This window comes from Rhineura floridana, chromosome 3, assembly GCF_030035675.1.
Source record: "Rhineura floridana isolate rRhiFlo1 chromosome 3, rRhiFlo1.hap2, whole genome shotgun sequence".
In the NCBI taxonomy this organism is placed as follows: domain Eukaryota; kingdom Metazoa; phylum Chordata; class Lepidosauria; order Squamata; family Rhineuridae; genus Rhineura; species Rhineura floridana.
In genome coordinates, this window is record NC_084482.1 from 66,505,379 (window position 1) to 66,525,394 (window position 20,016).

General features: G+C 40.4%; 1 protein-coding gene across 8 annotated transcripts in view; it reads right to left on the reverse strand.

The window, feature by feature from the left end:
- Positions 1-20,016, reverse strand: part of GAS7 (growth arrest specific 7) — a 177,365-nt gene that overhangs the window by 43,367 nt on the left and 113,982 nt on the right. For all 8 annotated transcript variants that reach the window (XM_061616399.1, XM_061616400.1, XM_061616404.1 and 5 more), the window contains exons 3-4: positions 7,071-7,148; positions 3,898-3,983 (exon numbers count right to left, since the gene is read on the reverse strand). In XM_061616399.1, coding sequence (XP_061472383.1) covers positions 3,898-3,983; positions 7,071-7,148 — 164 coding nt within the window. The remainder of the gene's footprint in view (positions 1-3,897; positions 3,984-7,070; positions 7,149-20,016) is intronic.

Consider the following 20,016-nt stretch of genomic DNA (forward strand, 5'->3'; position numbering starts at 1 on the left):
TTGTAGGCCCCTTCCAACTCTACTATTCTATGATTCTATGAAATGGTGAAGACAGGACACAAAATCTGGGAGGTTTTATTCTTTATCTTAAAAAGTCACCAGTTATGTTAGAGATAACTCTTGTCAAATCTAGTGGTTTTTCCTCCACCCTGCACCTGGTATGGCAATTTTGGAGATTTCCCACATAGGGGCTATTTCATCTAAAATCCTCTCCATGTAAAAATAAGGTTGTAAGGTCACCAGGTGCTACAGGCTGATGCATCACCTCCTTTAATGGGAAGGTAATGTAAAATGAGAGAGGGGCAGGTGTCCTACTGTGGATTGGAGGATACTATCATGGTTTTCTTCAGGGACAAAAATTCTCTTTCAGGGAGTCAGGCTTTCTTTCAATAAGTAGAGGGACAGAAACCACCCTCTTTAGGAGTCATCAGGAAGAAAGGGAGGAGCTTTGTGTCTGTTCCCAAAGCAAAGCAAAATCTTGTATGTTTTTGATTCATCTACACTTCCCATTGTCATCCTCTCATATTTCATGTTGTATTTTACAGTCAATCTAAGAAAAAAGAAACATTAAACTGTGTTAAAGATTAAAACTGTACCAATAGTTGGAAACTAAAATACTCAGCTGTAAGTTGGCCATCTTTTTTGGTGGCATTATTAAGAGGAGAGAGGAAAAAATAAGCAGGGAAGAAGGAGTGACTGAAGCGCCCACACAGTCTACAAGGTCAGCAGAACTTTTAAAACCAAGTTGTCAGTGTTCTCAGATATGACCTGCTGACTCAAAGAGAGCTCAGTGGACTGCAAGCAGCAACATTTTCTGAATCATCATCGTGTAACAAATAATTATTTTATCAATGCATTCTTTTGTCTCTGACATTTTGCAACACTTTGAGTCAGCCATTATTACTTTTGTGAACAACTCTCACACATGCACATATATTTTGCTCACGTACACTTGATGGCAGTGGTTCGAGTATTGGGTGTGTACAGGAAAAGTGCAGGTTCAAATCTCCTCTGAGCTACATGCCCCACTGGGTTATCTTGAGCAAGTGTTCAACTCTATTGCAATCCCAGGAGGATGGGTGGGATAAAAACAAAATAGATGTTATGAGCTGCAAAAACACCTGGAATATATTGCATTGAAGTGATGTCAGCTGATATGAAAGTTTTGTTTGTGGTGTTTGATCTATGATGGCTATTTCACAATACAAGAAAGCACTTGATATTACATTCATCAAGAGATGAACAGAAATGTGTGAGCTCTGCGTAAGAACATTTGGGCTGAAATGTATCACTCTGAAACATATTTAACGAAGAACAGAAAATGGAAGAAAGCTGCTTTTAAAAAATTCCAGATCTTAGTCTATGTGGTTTTTCAAGTGAATATGCAGATATAGGAAATGTAAAAATCAATTTTAGCATCATTTGTGAAATTGGCCTGCCTATATGATTCCTCAGAGCATGGAGAACTGGGAGGAAGCAATATTTAACAAGTAGAAACATGCTAAGGGAGCAGAATATTTGGTAGGATTCATAAGAGGGGGCTCATAAACACAAGCTACCATTTAAACATACTTTTGTCATCTGTGATCCCTATCCCCTTCAGCCTCACAACTATACTATTACTATTAGAATTGTTTTACAGAAGAGAAACTAAGGATAAAACAACAACTTGCCAAAGCCACTTTGCAAGCTTATGGCTTTAAATGACCAGATTTATTTAAATACACTTTAAACAGTTATGGCTTTCCCCAAAGAATTCTGGGAAGTATAGTTTGTGAAGCGTGCTGAGAGTTGTTAGGAGACCTCTATTCCCCTCATAGAGCTATAATTCCCAGAGTTCTCTGGGAAGAGGAAATGATTATTAAACCACTGTAACAACCATAGCTCTGTGAGGAGAATAGGAGTCACCTAACAGCTCTCAGTACCCTTCACAAACTACACATCCCAGGATTCTCTGGGGGAAGCCATGACTGTTTAAAGTGGAATAAAAGTAGAACAAATGTCCTATGTTATGCAGATACCCCATAAGCAGTGAGTGAACAAAGCAATAAATGCCCAGTGTGGAAGCAGCACAAATTAACAACAGGTTTCAGTGAAGACTTGATATGATGGATGGATACACCTCTTGCCATTATTACTATGTTATTGAACTGCATGGAAAAAATAAACCTCTAGAAGGTTTATGACCTAAAGATCTAACTCACATATTTCTGCAAGAAAACTTCTAACAAGTTGGTGAATTCTTTCAGCATGTCTCCAGTAGTGGGTAAAGGAGATTTATAAAGGGAATTTTTTTCCATTTCACACAAATCAGGAGAGAGCATGCAATTCATTGCTATGGGATTTAACTATAGTCTTCCAAGATTTAAGAAAGAATATCTGGATAATATTTTATTTATTAATTAAATTTACATCCTGTCCTTTCTCCCAGGAGCCCACAGCAGCAAACCAAAAACACTAAAAGCACTCTAAAACATTTTAAAAACAAAAAGACTTTAAAACATATTAAAACAAAACTTCTTTTAAAACATCTTAAAAAGCAATTTTAATACAGAGGCTTTAAAAGGCTTGATGGGACCTGGAGCATCTGAATGGAACATGCAATTAGAACGAGGTCAAAGAAGTTTTCTTATCAATCAGTAAGTAGCAGTTATTGTTTCGTTTTACTTACCTGAGCTGAACTGTGATGGAAAGAGAAAGGGTTAGGGTGAGATCAAAACTGGATCAATTTTTCATTGTATGGTCAATCTCCTATGGGGAGGGGGTGGGAGGGGTGGACTGAATAATAATTGAAAATATTGATGTCATATATATGTACTGTATAATGTTGAAAGTAATAATTTTTTTAAAAGCATGTGGAAAGAAGAAGGTCTTTAGTAGGTGCTGAAAAGATAACAGAGATGATGCTTGACTAATATTTAAGGGGAGGGAATTCCAAAGGGTAGGTGCCACAACACTAAAGGTCCGCTTCCTATGTTGTGCAGAACGGACCTCCTGATAAGATGGTATCTGCAGGAGGCCCTCACCTGCAGAGTGTAGTGTTCTACTAGGTATAAAAGGGGTAAAACAATCTTTCAGGTATCCTGGTCTCAACAGCATAGAGGTTTGTACACCAGAACCAGAACCTTGAACTAATAGGCTAACGGGCAGCCAGTGCAGTTCTTTCACAGGTGGGGTAACATGTTGGTGATACCCTGCCCCAGTGAGTTGCGCCGCTGCATTTTGCACCAGTTGCAGCTTCTGGACCAACCTTAAGGGCAGCCCAACATAGAGCGCATTACAGTAATCCAGCCTGGAGGTTACCAGTGCATGGACAACAGTGGTCAGGCTACCCTGGTCCAGAAATGGCCACAACTGTTTTACCAGCCGAATCTGCTAAAAGGCTCTCCTAGCCACTGAGGTCAACTGGGCATCTAGCAGCAAAGATGGATCCAGGAGCATCACCAGATTACAGACCTGCTCTTTCAGAGGGAGTACAACCCCATCCAAAGCAGGCAAAAATAACAAAGCTAATTCTGATAATAGTGTCTGATAGTAGAAGAGGACGCTCAACAAAATAGTTACTAGAAGTGCAACAAATTCCAATAAAACCTTGACGAAAAGGAAAGCACATTGCATACCTAGCCTGAAGAACTACATGCTATAAAATGATCACAGATGACTAAAGGTGAGGATGTTCAATAAGAGCTTCCAGGGATAAAAACAGAAGGCAAGGGCAAGAGCAGCCTTGAGGTTTACAGCATAAGTTTGGACATAACTACGTAACAATAATTCAATTTTTAAGTGAAACAAGATAGCTTCCAATGCTTCCTCTAATCGGAAATATCCACGAGCATCATTTTTAAATATAGAAGAGAAAACCCTTCCTCTGAACCTGGAAAAGTTCTCTGTGCTTACCTGGGGGTCACTGCTGACTTTACGGAGACTCATGTGGTTTGGTTCTAGCTGGGGTACCAGAGTTCCTGGTATGTGATACCCATTCACTACAAAGAAAAGATACAAGGCTTAGGTGGACATGCTGGTGCAATTCAAAAGGAAGAACAAAATGGGTTTACCATTTCCGAAATGGGTTCACCCCCTATCAAAATAAAGTAATTTACTGGGCATACCCAACCAAGTGCCAATGTATAATTCAGAACATCACCACCACAAATTGAGGGTATCTATATGATACTCTGCAGATACATATGACAAAAAAAATGTAGAAATACATTGAAACAGGCAGCAATTTTAGCAACTACATTACATGCAAAGAGATTATTGGGACAGGTCACCTAGTTAATTGTATAAACACAAGCCTAGGTAAACCCTGCAGCAAGGTTAGACAACTCCACTTTGAGTCTGATGATTTCAGACTTTTGGTACCATTGACCATGGCATCCCCCTGGGCCGACTTGGTGAGATGGGTATTGCAGGCACTGTTTTAGAGTGGTTCCAATCCTATCTCCAGGGTTGTTTTCAGAGAATAGCATTGGGTGATTGTCTTTTGGCTCCCTGGTAATTGTGCTGTGGGGTGCCACAGAGTATCACCTTGTCCCCCATGTTGTTTAACATCTATATGAAGCCCTTGGAAGTGGTCATCAGGAAATTTGGGGCAAGGTGTCAGCAGCATGCTGATGATACCCAGCTCTGTTTCTCTGTAACATCTGAATTGGGAGTGGCTGGGCAAGCCCTGGACCACTGCCTAGACTCAGTGGTGGGCTGGACAAGGGTCAAGAAACTGAGTCTGAATCCTAGCAACCAGGGCTGTGGAGTTGGAGTCGGGAGCAATTTTGGGTGGAGTCGGAGTCGGGAGCAATTTTGGGTGGAGTCGGAGTCGGACTCAGTAGAAATGTACTGACTCTGACTTCCAAATGAATTTCGATTGACAAGAAGCAATTTTGGGTGGAGTTGGAGTTGGACAGTAGAAAAATAGAGGAGTCGGAGTAGAACAGTAGAAAAATAGAGGAGTCGGAGTTGAAGGTTTGGCGTACCGACTCCACAGCCCTGCTAGCAACACAGAGACACTGTGGGTTGGTGGTTCCCAAGTTCAGATAATTGATCAGTTGCTTGCTTTGGATGGGGTCGTACTCCCTCTGAAAGAGCAGGTCCATAGTCTGGGGCTGCTCCTGGATCCATCTTTGTTGCTAGACGCCCAGGTGACCTCAGTGGCTAGGAGTGCCTTTTAGCAGCTTCGGCTGGTAAGACAGCTGCGGCCATTTCTGGACCAGGATAGCTTGGCCACTGTTCATGCACTGGTAACCTCCAGGCTGGATTACTGTAATGCGCTCTATGTGGACCTACCCTTGAGGTTGGTGTGGAAGCTGCAGCAAGTGCAAAATGTGGCGTCAAGTCTGCTCACTGGGGCAGGATATCACCCATCTGTCACCCCGCTGCTGAAAGAATTGCACTGGCTACCTATTAGCTACTGGGCTAAGTTCAAGGTTCTAGCTTTGGTGTACAAAGCCCTATACAGCTTGCAATCAGGATTCCAGAAAGACCATCTTATCTCTTACATACCCAGTCGATCACTACACTCTACTGCAGATGAGGGCCTCCTGCAGATATCTTATCAGGAGGTCTGTTCTGCACAACATAGGAAATGGTCCTTTAGTGTAGTGACATCTATCCTTTGGAATTCCCTCCACTTAAATATTCGGTATTCCCGATCTCTATGCATGGATATGAAAGTTGGACAGTGAAAAAAGTGGATAAGAGAAAAATCAACTCATTTGAAATGTGGTGTTGGAGGAGAGCTTTACACATACCATGGACTGTGAAAAAGACAAATAACTGGGTGTTAGAACAAATTAAACCAGAACTATCACTAGAAGCTAAAATGATGAAACTGAGGTAATCATACTTTGGACACATAATGAGAAGACATGATCCACTAAAAAAGACACTAGTGCTGGCAAAAACAGAAGGGAGTAGAAAAAGAAGAAGACCAAACAAGAGATGGATTCCATAAAGGAAGCCACAGACCTGAACTTACAAGGTCTGAACAAGGTGGTTCATGACAGATGCTATTGGAGGTCGCTGATTCATAGGGTCGCCAAAAGTCGTAATTGACTTGAAGGCATGTAACAACAAAACCAAATATTAGACAGGCACCATCTGTTATCTTTTTGACACCTACTGAAGACCTTTCTCTTTCAACAAGCCTTTTAAATAGAGACCTTATCCCACTTTGCGTTGGAATTGCTTTTTAATGTTTTTAAACCTTTTTCTTTTTTTTTAAAGATGTTTTTAAAGCTTTCTTAAAAAAATGTTTTTAAAGATGTTTTGTTTTAATATATTTTAAAGTCTGTTTTTATGATTTTTAAAGTGTTTTTAGTGCGTTTGTTTGCTGCCCTATGCTCCTACTGGGAGGAAGGGCAGGATATAAATCAAATAAAGAAATAAGAAATAAATAAATGCAATAACATTCAATATGTATATTTATATTACTGCAGTTTATTGATTTTGGCTTATCAGGCTCCTCCAGCACCACTTTTTTTGGGGGGGGGGCTCTGTGGGTTGCCATTCTCTTCCCTTACACTTGTAGGTCCACCTAAGAAGAGACGTGATATTATGGCACTGTTTTTTAAAAACGTAAGGCATGACAGAAAGACTAATCTAGAAGCATCACATGGTCTCTCTTGTTGCTAATATCTGCTGTGGGATCTCAAAGGAACCAGCACCACATAATATAAGCATAGTGTTGATAGCCAAGAGACTAACACAGTAGGGCCCCGCTTTACGGCGCTTTGCTAATGCGACAGTCTCAATTAGACTAAAGCCCCACTCATACGGTGCTTGTTCCGCTTTTGTGGCAGTGTTTGGGCGTCGCACACCATTCTATTCAATAAGTTCCGCTTTTCGGCGGGGGTCCGGAATGTAACCCACCATATGAGTGGGGCCCTACTGTATAGAAAAACATATCCTTCGTGAGACATAACTCTGCTAGGGAAGGGCCATGCACTACCCTCCAAGCACTACTTGCAGGTATTATCCACTTAATAGATGATGTCACATAAAATATGAAACAGTGAAGAGTGTATGTGTGTTTCTCTCAAGAAATCTAATACACATGCTCATTTGTTACATACCTGTAGGTAAGGAATTCTTCTGTGTCACAGGGCTCTTTGGGGTCCCAGGCACACTGCTTGGCCGCTCCCAAGTAGTCTCTGTTTAAAAACAACATTAATGTGAATGCAACAATATATACAAGAAAAAAATCCTGTCTGTGCCCCCACAGTGGACCCAATAAATAAATATAAATGAACTGCCTTCAAGTCGATCCTGGCTTATGGCGACCCTATGAATAGGGTTTTCATAAATCTAGATATTATCAATTATCAGATAATAGAGGGTTAACTCCTGATCTGTGGTCCTACTACTAAACTTAATGGTGACCCTTTCAGAGAGAACGTATTACTTAACAGCATGCTCAGATGGAGGCTCTTCCCTCAAGCAATCCTCACTTTGGTTTCACACCTATTAGGTGTGTAAAAGTTAAGCACCAAGTCTAGACTGTGGTAGTCACAAAAGCTGAAACTACACTGCTGATCTGTCTAATTAAACCTGTTTAGATATGCCTTTATGATACTCAGCAATCTTATTCTCAGAAAAGGCTTACATTTTATTTATTTTATTTAAAATATTTATTATCCGCTCTTCATTGCTAAAAACAATCCCAGAATGGGTTACAATAAAATCAGCATATTAAAAACACAGTAAGAAATTCCAACAATAAACACAGCAGACAATAACTGATAATCTCAATCTTGGTAATGTTATTTTAAGGTATTACTGTATTAACTGTAGTGGGGGGGGAATAATCTCTTGTTCTCCATTCTGCCTTAGCAGAGAGGTCACATTTTCCCTTGATTAACTGGAAGTACAGAATGGGTTCTGTCTGGCAGGGAGATGGAGAAGTCTGGCGGTAGTTAACACTGCAACAGCCATTTTTCCAAAAGGTGTCAAACTGTCTCCCTGACAGATGTCACTGATTTGGGACTGGCTGGACCAGCCACTGGCCAATCAAGACCCACCTGGGTTAGAAACTCTTTAAAAGTTGACTGATGTCAAACAGTCCTTTGTCTCAACTGACCATCTACACTACTACATGTGAGGAGACCAGAAGCCTATGTTTGTAAGCAGCTATATTAGGACAGATTTAAACTAAAAGGGTTTATTATTATTTTCTTGAAGCCACATTCTGTCTCCTCCAATTGTCATCTTATTCTTGTTAACTCTTAATGAACTTCCTAAATTTGGCTATTGGGGTCTTGGGTGTATTTGTGCCAAAACTCTTAGGGTTATTCCATTCTCTCATTTGCCTAGTCACTTCATTTGTGCTACGTCTATGTATAAGTGGGATTACACAGAGAAAAGCAAGCTACTTTGCTCTCCGGGGAAAGACAGGTAATGGATGCTATCTCTGCTTCTCCTTGCAGGTATTTGCATTGGATTCCCAGAAAGTACTCCTGTCTGGGGTTAGAGAGAGCATAAGGGGTGTGGTGATAGCCTACTTGATAGCCTCTGGCATGATTGGCTTACCCAACTGACAGCCTTGGAAGGAAGGGAGGAAAAGGTTATTTACCAGCCCCTTCTGTTACACTAACAAATGCCTGAGCAAACATTTAGTAGGCATCAACAATTTATAAGAGTCTGTGCCCTCCTTTATTTCAGAGGGGAGCAGATTCCATAATTTGGGTCCCACCATGGAGAAGGTTCTCCTCCCAAATGCTACATAATGAATCTCAGGAGGCTGTAGCATGCAATCAGGAGAGCCTCCTGCAAAGATCTCAATATATGAACAGGTCTGTGTGGGAAAAGAACTTTATTATAGCCTTAGGTTTACATGGCTTTATAAATTAACAGCACATTATTAAGTTTGGCTCAGCAGCAGAAGAACCTTAATTTGAGTCAGTATTCATCAGAGCCAAGCCCCTGATCCTGTTTGCAAGCCATGGTTCAGCTTTGGAATATACAAAATAAAGAGCACCGCGAACACATGCAGAGCATATTTTCCTCATCTTGAGTAACTACAATCAGGTTTTAAGACACATCCGAGATTAACATCAGGATTAAGGGCTATAGTAAGCTTTTTTGCTACAGTGAATGTGTACACTGCTGCTAGTCAATATAAAAGAGCTGTTAATGCAAAGTTCATCAGGCCAACTATCTTTTCTACTGAACTCCTTTCCTTTGGGATACATCTCCCCTACTTTGAATTGTATCCATTCAAAACGTGGATTTTCTGGGAGCAGATTAAGGAAAAATGCCTCTTAACTCCATTATTTAGCTATTTGAACATTTTTAAAAAAATCTCCTTTAGGTTTCACATCTATGCCACAGAACACACTTCATGACACATGGACAGATTCTGGCAACAAACAAGAGTTAAACAAGGAATCATAGCAGCCATTTTCGAGTGATAATCTCTGACAGTAGGTGGTGCTGTAACGTTGAATTAGTCTAAAAACGGCTCTGCTCAGAAGCATCATCACAGATGAAGAGAACTCTATTTGCTGGGCTGCAGTCCTGTGTTCTTTTTATGATTGCAGGTAGAAAAATGATTTCTCTGCCCTGAGAAACTGTGTGCTGGCTCTATGCTCAAGAAAGGGTACTGCAAGTCAGACATCAAGATAATACTAAAAACTACATTAGTGTATGCTACCAGAAGCATTACACAGGCAGGGAGTATGGAGAAGCCAAAAATGATGCATTCATGGACCAAATCTCACCTATTCCACAAGCATGGCTATAAGCCTAGTTTCAAAGGTTTCAATAGTCCAGACACATATAAAATCAGGTTTGGGGTGAGGATAAGTGACTAGCGGCAACTTCCAAAACAGCAAAGCAGGTATCCAGGGCAGATTGCCAATACACCTGCCACAATACTACTCTTCTCTCCACTACCATTTTTCTTTGTATAGCCCTTCCTAATTATTCTGTTTCTACACATTCCTCTTTCTTCACTAAAGGATTTGTGCCAATGGCTGATCTGTGAAGCCAGCACAAGCCAGCTTAGTTACTGCACTGCAGAGCATCTCATGATACCAAAACAACATTTTCATTTGTGTATCACTGGTTTTATAGAGTAGTAATTCTTTAAAAATTCAGATTACCTTGTAATTGAAAGTCTTTCCATAATATTGTATGTATGTGCATGTAATAATTGCGTAGTTATTACTCAGCTGCTATACAGGATTCAGACACCTTCCTCAAAGCTCTGCTTCTGTTAAGAGGAATACCACTGATTCTCTGTACTCAGGTTGCAAACTCTTGCAACTGAGAGAAATATCCTTTTGTGAACCCCTTGCTTCCCTTAAAAATATATATTTGAATGTTCTTCCCCTCCAGGCTTGAACATACATGCAGCTTTTTATTTCACATTTTATTAGGAGGTGCCTTACGCCAATAATTTTATTGCTGCTGTACTGTACTGTATTTTAATTGTATACACTTTGGGAATTGTCCCTTAAAGGCAGCATTAAAATATTTTTAAAAATAATAAAATAAAGTGATGGCAGTTGTGGCTTGTGGCACCAGGAGCTGCAACCACCACTGAGCAATCTAGTCAGCCTACTCGTAGTTGGAAACAGCTCTCCAACGTCTTAGGGAGAGACCCACAGTACTGCTACCTGAAATCCTTTTATTTGGAGGAAACAAGTTGTAGTGACACTACCACTGAGCTAAGGCCTCTTCCATATTAAAAGTGATGAATTTGAGATTACCAGTGGCTAAGCTTATTCCAATCCATCTGAAACATTACTGGCACTCTATCAAGGTTAACATGAGTGCAGCAATAAAACTGGTATGGGGAACATAGGAAGCTGCCTTCCATTGAATCAGACCATCGTTCCACCAAGTTCAGTATTGTTTATACCAACTGGTAGCAGCTCTCCAGGATTTCAGGCAGGAGTCTCTCCCAGCCCTACCCTGGAGATGCTGGGGACTGAACCTGGGACCTTCTGCAAGCAAGGGAGATGCTCTACCACTGAGCTATGGCCCTTCCCCTTTACCCCTCCAGATGTTGTTCAACTACAACTTCCATCTGACCCAGCAAGCATGGCCAAGATGATCAGAGTTGTAGTTCAGCAACATCTGGAGGGCCAAAGGTTCTCTACACCTGCAGTAAAAGAAAATATCCACCTGGAAATGCCCTAAGGCAGAAGTGGGGAACATTTTTTGGCTCTGGTGATCCAGATCTTTATCTGGCCCCACCCCCACAGGCCAACTTTGATGGATCAGCAGGACAACTCACCTGCTAATCACATGATGTCATTATTGGTCGTCCTGCCCACCTGCCAAAATACCTTGTGCAGGGTTCCCAAGCGCCTTAGGGTTTAAGGGATTATTTACAAAATCCTCAGGATCAGGTGTGTTCTTTTCCTTCCCAAATTACACCATGTTTGTGGTGGATGAGTCATCAGTCAATTCATGAGTCAGAATTGTACTTGGTAGCTTTCTAGTCAAGCTTTCTTCCTACATAAAGAAGATCTGTGACCACGTGCAAAAATCTGTTTTTATTTGTATTCAATGGTCAGGATAGCTAGTTTACCACAAGTACAAAGCAATTCATGTAGCAAGACACACCACACCACACCAGTCACACATAGGAAAGTAATTTAAATTGACTCCAAAGTTGAATTCCACGTACATAGTTTATGACCAAGTAAATCTGTTGCCCGTACAAAATTGTTATGCAAACTTGCATGACTGCAACCATTTTCCTTATAAAAGTATGGCCACTATTCATTGTTTTCTTAACTACAGCCCTTTCCATTGATACTGGCCTGGATGATGAACAAGCAAACTAGTCTGTAGCTATCTGTTGTTTTTCAGTTCTCCTACCCCCCCCCAGACATGTAATTTCCCCTTCTCTCCTGGAACTTTCTCAGCTGAATATTCACAATTTAAAAAGTCATCACCCCCAATGGTGCAGAAATCCTCTTGGCTCAAGATCTCAAGTGCAAATTATCAGTCCCTGCAGGTTTAAAAATATAAACCAGCACTGAAGGCAGACAATTAGCAAGTATAATATTATTAATGTTGTAATTTACGTAGCATTCCATTTCCTATTTTGCTGCCTGAGTTATGGCTTTTATTTTATGCTTGTTTGGAATGTCTGCATAGTGTGGAGATGGCAATAGTGAGTCATCAGAAGGTTTTGCAGCAATGCAGAGTATACAAGCGTTTGATTAAACTGTGGAAACTAGCACTTTGATTAAACTGTGGAAAAAGAAGCAGCAATAAATAACTGATATTCAAAGAGATGAGATATCAGACATGGTTTCTCTGAAAAATGGGAGTGTTAGCATTCCACATTTTAAGTAGCAACAGCTCCCAAGCATAATTCCAGAGAACACAGATAGAACTTGCCTAGAGTGTTCAGAGTGAATACAGCCATTCATCTGTTTTAAGAAATGATCATGCTATTATGACCAATTGTACAGGAAATTCCTGATTAGAAGGGTCACATCTCTCTTAACCCCCCCCCCATGATGTACATATGCAGATACCATGCCTGTAACAATTCTGCCTTGAAAAAAAGTGTTAAGTTTAAAAAATATTTCCTGGATATTAGTTTTCATGGCCATTATAAGCCATTTTGGCATATAAGCAATATATAAATTAATAAATTTAAAAAATTAACAATCAGTGGCTTTACTACAAAAACGGGTGAGTTATGAGCCTAACAAAATCTCCAGGAAAGAAACAAACAGATGAATAAATCACATGATAAAGTGTGTATGATATCATCTTCATGCACAATTATCACTAGCAATTCCAATCCAAATATATATATTCCCAAATATATAAATAGGGAATGTACATGTTATGCATTGCTCTCTGTAAGAGTTTACTGTTTACTAATTTACTGTGGATTAGAGATGTGAAGGTCAAGGTGGTGATGGGCACACTGGGAGGAAGGGTTGGAAAACTATCTTGTTTTGTTTTTAACACACAATTTTTAACCAGAGGCCCAAAATGGTAAAACAGAGAATTGGGAGGGGGGACAGATGGACTGAGAAACTCTCTTATCAAATATTTTCTCTCTTAAAGGTTGAAGGATATGAATATATTTAGGCATTTGGCACAGGTGTGGAATCTGGGAGTGTGCCAAATATATTGTTCCTGTACTACAGTGGCACAGCTTTTTACAATACAGGCTTGGATAATTGGATTTCTTCAGCTTCTCATTTTCCACACATTCTTCTATCTTCTGTATCAAGTGAATGAAACTGAAGTTTGTCTGAACACTCACATACAAAATCAAGGAATAGATGTGTAAAAAAATGCTGAGAAAACAATTTATCAATTTATGCAAACTTTCAACAAAGCACAAAGTACAGTAGAAGTTCAGAAAAAGAAGCTATGAATCATTCAGACTCAACATGCTAGAATTTAAAAAGATAGATTATTTCCTGAGACAGATCAAGACAGAAAACTAATGAATAAATAAGGATGTTTTTTTCTACCCACTGTTTCTATGACAATTATTGTATACGATCATGATGAAATAAGACTTAATTCTTCAATAATATTATAAAGTCTAACTGAATATCCAAATGTGTTGCTAACTCCTTAATTACATTAAAGATTTATTTTCTGAGCTCTTTCCCTAAAAATTGGATTTCTTTGGTTTCGGCATGATAAATCTGAAGTCTACATACTGTTTCTAAGCCCAGATAATGAAGCATTTGTTTTTCTTACTACAATGTCTATAGTTTTTATTTTCCAATTTTATTCTGGCCCTGGTTCCCAAAGTATCAAAAAGCTTGAAACTCCATTTTCCTGGGCATATTAACATTATAATTAATGTTTTAATATTCCTTTAAATTTTATGTAATGTGTTTCATGTTCTTAAAATAGCAAAGTTTAAGTGCGATAAGAAACATTAGGTTTCATGTGAAGAGAGCTGTGCCAGCTAATAGTAAGAACATGGGGAGCCATGATGTGTGTTAGAAAACATTTGTGGAGCTGCTCCAAAGGCTTCCACTTAAGAATCATTAATGTGCTGAACTGATCCTCAGAAACTATGGTTTGCATTCTCTGAGGACCTTCCCAGCTGATTCTGCTCCAAGGCCATGCTATGCCCACGTCTCTACAGCTCCCTGACTTAGTGAGGCCTAATCAAGTTCTGGGATGCCTCCTGTGCTCCCATGCTTGGCAAAATCTTTTGGAATGGGACCTAGCAATTCCACTCATTCCTAATTATTAACATTCCCTGCCCCCTGTGGCAAAGTTATGCTCTCCCTAGACTGTCATTTTAAGATTACCCAGCCCTCCCTCATGTATAAGCAGAGGAGTCACGTCCTTCTCGGCCAAGTTCCCAAAACGTACTATTTCATTTTTGATCTGCATACAGTAGGGCCCTGCTAATACGGCGGGTTAGGGACCAGGCCCCCACCATAAAGCGGAAATCGCTGTAAAGCGGGGCCCCACAGACTATAATGGGCCACGTCATGCGAAAATGATGTCAAAATGACGTCAAAATGACGTCAAAATGGCACACGATGAAAAAAACCCACCGTATTAGCGGAACAAGCGCTGTAAGAGTGGGGCCTTTCCCTGATTGAAAACCACCGCATGAACGAAGCGCCGTAAAGTGGAACGCCGTAAAGCGGGGCCCTACTGTAGTTGCTATTTCTCCCCTTTTTCCTTATTACATGTACTCTTTTTGAACAAACTGCCGAATTGTATTCCTGGGCTGTATTGGTTTGTCAACACACACAAGGGCTGGCTGTCCTCCCACGTGGCTTAGGCTGCTTGGGCTATGCTACTGGTTGTTGTTAAAATGCTTGGGAGACCTGATGTGGAGACTGGCTGAAATTGCCAAGCAGGAGACTTTATATTCAGCTGGCTATTTCCCTACCCCCAAAAAGACCACCGTAAGGCAGTGGGAATCCTGTGCCCCTTGTCCTAGGTGACACCTAAGTTGGTGGTGGCAGCTGAGAGGAATAGGACAGAGCCCCTGGGGCTACCCGACAGGATCGGTGCTGGAGTGGGGCTGCCCTTTCATTACCCTTCCACCAATGCGGGTTAATAGGCATAACCTGAACTTGCTTGTATATACTCATTAACCGTTTAGACCAGGAATGGGGAACCTGAGTCCTTCCAGATGTTGGACTACAACTCCTGTGATCCTTGATCATTGCCTTGGGCTGATGGGAGTTGTAGTCCAACAATATCTGGAAAGCCACAGGCTCTCCACCCCTGCTTTACACAATCCAAAATACCTTGTTGATAACCAGATTTTGAACTTTGTTTTGCTATTGAAAACACACTACTTTGGGGGGAGGGGATTACTCAAGACTTAGCTTGACTCATGGTCCTGTCAGAATTCCAGCAATGGAGTCTTATAAAGACTAAAGTATGCAAACAGTGCAGCAAAAAAGTTAAATCGACTTGTCTTTCTGGTACTGAACTGCTGACCTTTAATACAAGTCAATTAAAATCTTCATAAACTTAAGAGTAATTTCCAATAAAAACTAACAAGTTTGCAGTAGGAACTGCACAAATGGCACCACAGAAGCAGTGCAATATGTCCATCAGATGTGGACTAGTGTCATATTTCCAATATTTGTGAAAATTACTGCATTTCAGTAATATAAAATGAATCACAGCCATTCTGCTTTTGTGTTTCTATTTTAGCAGTTAATTCTCAATAGTTACACATTCTTATCCTTTACACAGTCAATATAAAACCCCCACAATGATTCAAATCCAGATTTTTAGGGGGAAAATACTATTCTGACATGATTGATCTTAATAAAAATATTGATCTAGAATTTTGAAATATTTAACAAAAACAAACCTATTTTTTTTGTGTAGGTTGCAGGAACTGAAATTATTGCAGGCAATCATTCTCCTCCTCAAAAAATAAAGCTTTGTATATTCATGCTTTCAGAAAGGAAATCATCCAGCTGAACCATCCTTAATTCTTACACATGAAAAGATGAAATGTACTGGCATCCCTGACTAGCTGTTATGTAACAAAAGAATCGCTGCCAACCCTGCAGTGTTACACTGCCATATACTGGCAGTTACTAAAATAACAAGCCAGTCCACAATTATAGGAGTTCTTAGAATAGAATAAGTTAATCAGTTTTCTTTTCCAGTAAAAGCTTATACACCATTGGCACAAATACAAAGTCAATACATGTTACTCTAATAACTCTATTCAATTGATTTGGCAGCCCAACATGTTTACAACATCCATGAATTATTTTAGCTGCTACTTAACTGCTATTGAACTAAAGCAGAGGATTACTATACAAAATGGCATAAGGCCCTGAAGCATGTGAAATTAGAAAATTAGGGGAAAATACGTAAGATGGAACGGAGAACAAGTAATATACAGTAGGGCCCCGCTTATATGGCGGGTTCCGTTCCGGACCCCTGCCGTAAAGCAGAAATCGCTGTAAAGCAGAACCCATAGACTATACTGGGGCCGTCGCGCAAAAATGATGCGAAAACGTCACAAAACGTCACAAAAGAGGGAAAATTGGCTTTAAAATAGAAAATGAAAGCCGCCGCATTAGCAGAACGCTGGTAAGCAAAGCGCCGGTAAGTGGGGCCCTACTGTATTGGATTCCAGAAGATACACCTCAAACAATTCTGGGGGTTAAGCAGCTCCTAAGGAATAGATACTAGAGATGTTCAAACAAATAACCCCCAAACATTGTGCTGGCGGAGCAGGGGGAGGAACTGTCATTAGGTACTGAATAGGTACTGAACATATGGCTTTCCAAACAAAAGGGGAAGTCTGACTGGCCAAGGAGGAGTCCTACTCACATAAGACCTGTTCACACTGAGGTGAAATGCAGAGCTGCTGGAGGTGTGTGGCTGGTCAGTGTGGAAATTCTGCTTCCTCCTCAAATGTTGGCTGAATTTGTGAGGTGGGATTGGATTCCTCCATTAAAACCACAATCGTTGGGCTTTTCCAAACACTGTTATTTCTCCCTGTCTTGTCTCCTTGTGCAGGGTAGTAGTGGTGGTGAGGGAACTCCGTATCACAGAACTTCATGACTGTGATTGCAGTAAAAGCTACAGCAGGCAGACAAGTACAGGTATGAATAATGTCTTTACTAGAGCCTGCTCACACAATCCCTCATAGAGGGAAATAGGCCCAGCATTACTACTTCCACTCCCTTCTGGCTCTGGGCTTCTCAGCAGTTAAAAGATTAAGCGCCTCCCCTCTCCACAGGTCACACCACCTATCTCTATAGAGCCTTTTTCCTACATCCATCCATCTTTTTTCATGAGTTCTGACCTGTCTCCCTCTATGAGGCTCTCTACCCAGCTGGCCTGGTCTTTGGTCCCCTCTGAAATCCCTTCCTCCTGTGATGGCTCATCATAAGGCTGTCCACTCATGTATGTTATCTCCAGGAGATGGTCATCACAGTCAATCCACCCAACACTTTCCTAGGTGCAGGGGCTGCAGGGGCTAACAGACTGATGGTATAACATAATATTCTCAGTGCTTCAGTAGCACTAGGCACTGGAAATATCCATAGTTCTATAATTGAGGGGCTGTTTGTTTAAAATTATTATAAGTGTATAAGAAGTTGTATTTTATTGTATCATTTGAATTTTGTATTTATATTAACCTTTGTGAGGCATGCTTGTAACTTTTTTGGCCAAAAGGTGGCATAGAGATAACCTTAAAACATAATATTGAAATTTCATACTTGTTAATTAGCTCTGGTAAATTGATGAAAAGGCTCATGAATAAGTGATGAAAAGGCTCATGAATAAGTGATGAAAAGGCTCATGAATAAGTCCATGTAGCTGACGTGTGAACAGAATGACATCCCATTGAGGCAAGCAATTTGAGCAGAACAACTTGGCTGTTAAATTTGAGCCAATTCCTCCGTCAGTTTTATCACTGGCAGGAGCTGAGTCATGGACTGCGCTTGGCAGTACTCACGAGTATGCACATATTTTAGTATTTCATGAACTATTTATTTAACACAGTGTGTTATTATTGGAATGGTATTATCATTATTTATTATGTATATCTGCTCCCCCCCACCCCACTTCACTTTCCCTTTACAGTCTTAGCCAAAAGCCACAACGATAAGCACAAAAATATATTTGTGGGAGAAAAGTTCCAAAATAATTTGAAAGAACAGTTACTCTGATTAACGCCTCCATACATTTATGACATCCAATTTGAACCAAAGCATTTTGCATAAAGCTGTTGGAGAAAATACAACTATTAAAATAAATAATATTAAAAGCCTAATAATAGCGGATATAATACTATCATATACTTAGTCCTTTACAGAGAATCAGACCAGAAAGAAGTGCATCCTATTTTCCAACTTTGATGCTTCTGTGTGAGATATATTTTTTGGTATTTGTTTATTGATTTAAAATATTTATAGGCTGCCTTGTTTATAAATAACTGGAAATTGTAGAATGTGATAATTATATGCATTGTATAAGAATTATCAGTCACAATAATACATATGCATAGCTAAGTTAACAAGAAGAAACAAGCATCAGGTGCTGAACTTCAAAGTTATGCACATATGTTTAAGAAAGAAGTGTCATGTTGACCATTTGTTCCCCCATGCTCTTGTAGATTTGTGTTATTGCACTGCACTATAATGTTTTTTTAAAAAAAATTCAGATGGCCTGTTTAATTCATATCTTGCAGCTAAGCCCTGATATATTACAGCAGAGGCCACAATCTGGCTGTGGGCTTTTGCTATGCAAGCATTTTTATTTATTAAAAATTTACATTGTGTCTATCAGTCTGCTAACAACATTTTAAAGTCTGTGTTACAGAAGCAAATAAACTAAACCATATCAAGTAAACAGCAGAACACAACAGGAAACTGATAACTATTTGAATTCAGAAGCAGGAAACAACCAATGTGAGCAACAAAACATGAAAATATCAAACTCAAAGAGTTTGAAAGGCTTTCTGAAAAAGCACCACCTTAGAAGCCTAGTTTCTAATGATCTGTAGAGAGGACATGGAGTAAGCAAGTCTCTGCTAGGAGGAACTTCCATGTCCTTGGTGCCATTGGAAAGATCAGGGCCGGCGCCAGAGGGTGGGCTGGTTTGCAATTTAGATGTACTCTTGGACTCAGTTTGGCTCCTCAATGCCCAGTTAGTGACAGTAGCCAAGAATACTTCTTACCTGCTTAGGATTGGTTTTTCAAGCTGTGCCCCTGCCTGGAAAATGAATGATCACTAGTGGTGGATCATTTATGCCTGAATGACATTCAGACTAGATTACTATAAACCTCTGTGGGTCTGCCTTTGAAGCTTTTCTCAGAAACTACAACTGGTATAGAATATGATTGCCAGATTGTTGACTCTGATGTGCCTCAATGAATGCAATAATGCCTATTTTGAAGGTTCTTCATTGGTTCTTGGTTGGTTTCAAGTCAAAGTGCTATGCCTGCCATCAACCAAGACATTAGCCCCTTAGAAACAAGATGACAAGGACATTAGCCCCCTAAAGAAGCCTTGGCTGCCATCTTGTTGATGGCAGGCATGCACGCAGCATGGCCAGCATTCACCTCAATGGGAGAGGTAGGTGGGGCATGCAGGCAGGCATTGCGGGCCTGCATGGTTGTGTGTGTGGGGGTGCCTGGGAGCTCCCTCACTGTGATCCGCGATGGGAGCTGCTGCTGCTGCAGATCACAGAATGGGAGCGCTACCCACCCACCCTAAGGAGAGGCCCTTCAGGGACCCTTGGCCACTTGTGCTTTTGCTACCCTGGGCTCCTTGGGAGGAAGGGCAGGATATACAATCAATCAATCACTTAATGTCCACAAAATGCAAGTTACATTGGGCACAGAAAACCAAGGATTCCTCCAGCTTCCCCCATTCTGTTCTGAATCTTCCAACATTCAGCTTTGTTGGATGTCCCTGAACTTAAGTGTTATGAGAGAGGGAGAAAAAATTTTCTTTGTCCACTTTCTCCACACCATGAGTAACTTTATACACCTATACCTCCTCTCAGTTGCCTTTTCCCTAAACTGAAAACCCCCAAATGTTGTGGCCTTTCCCCATAGG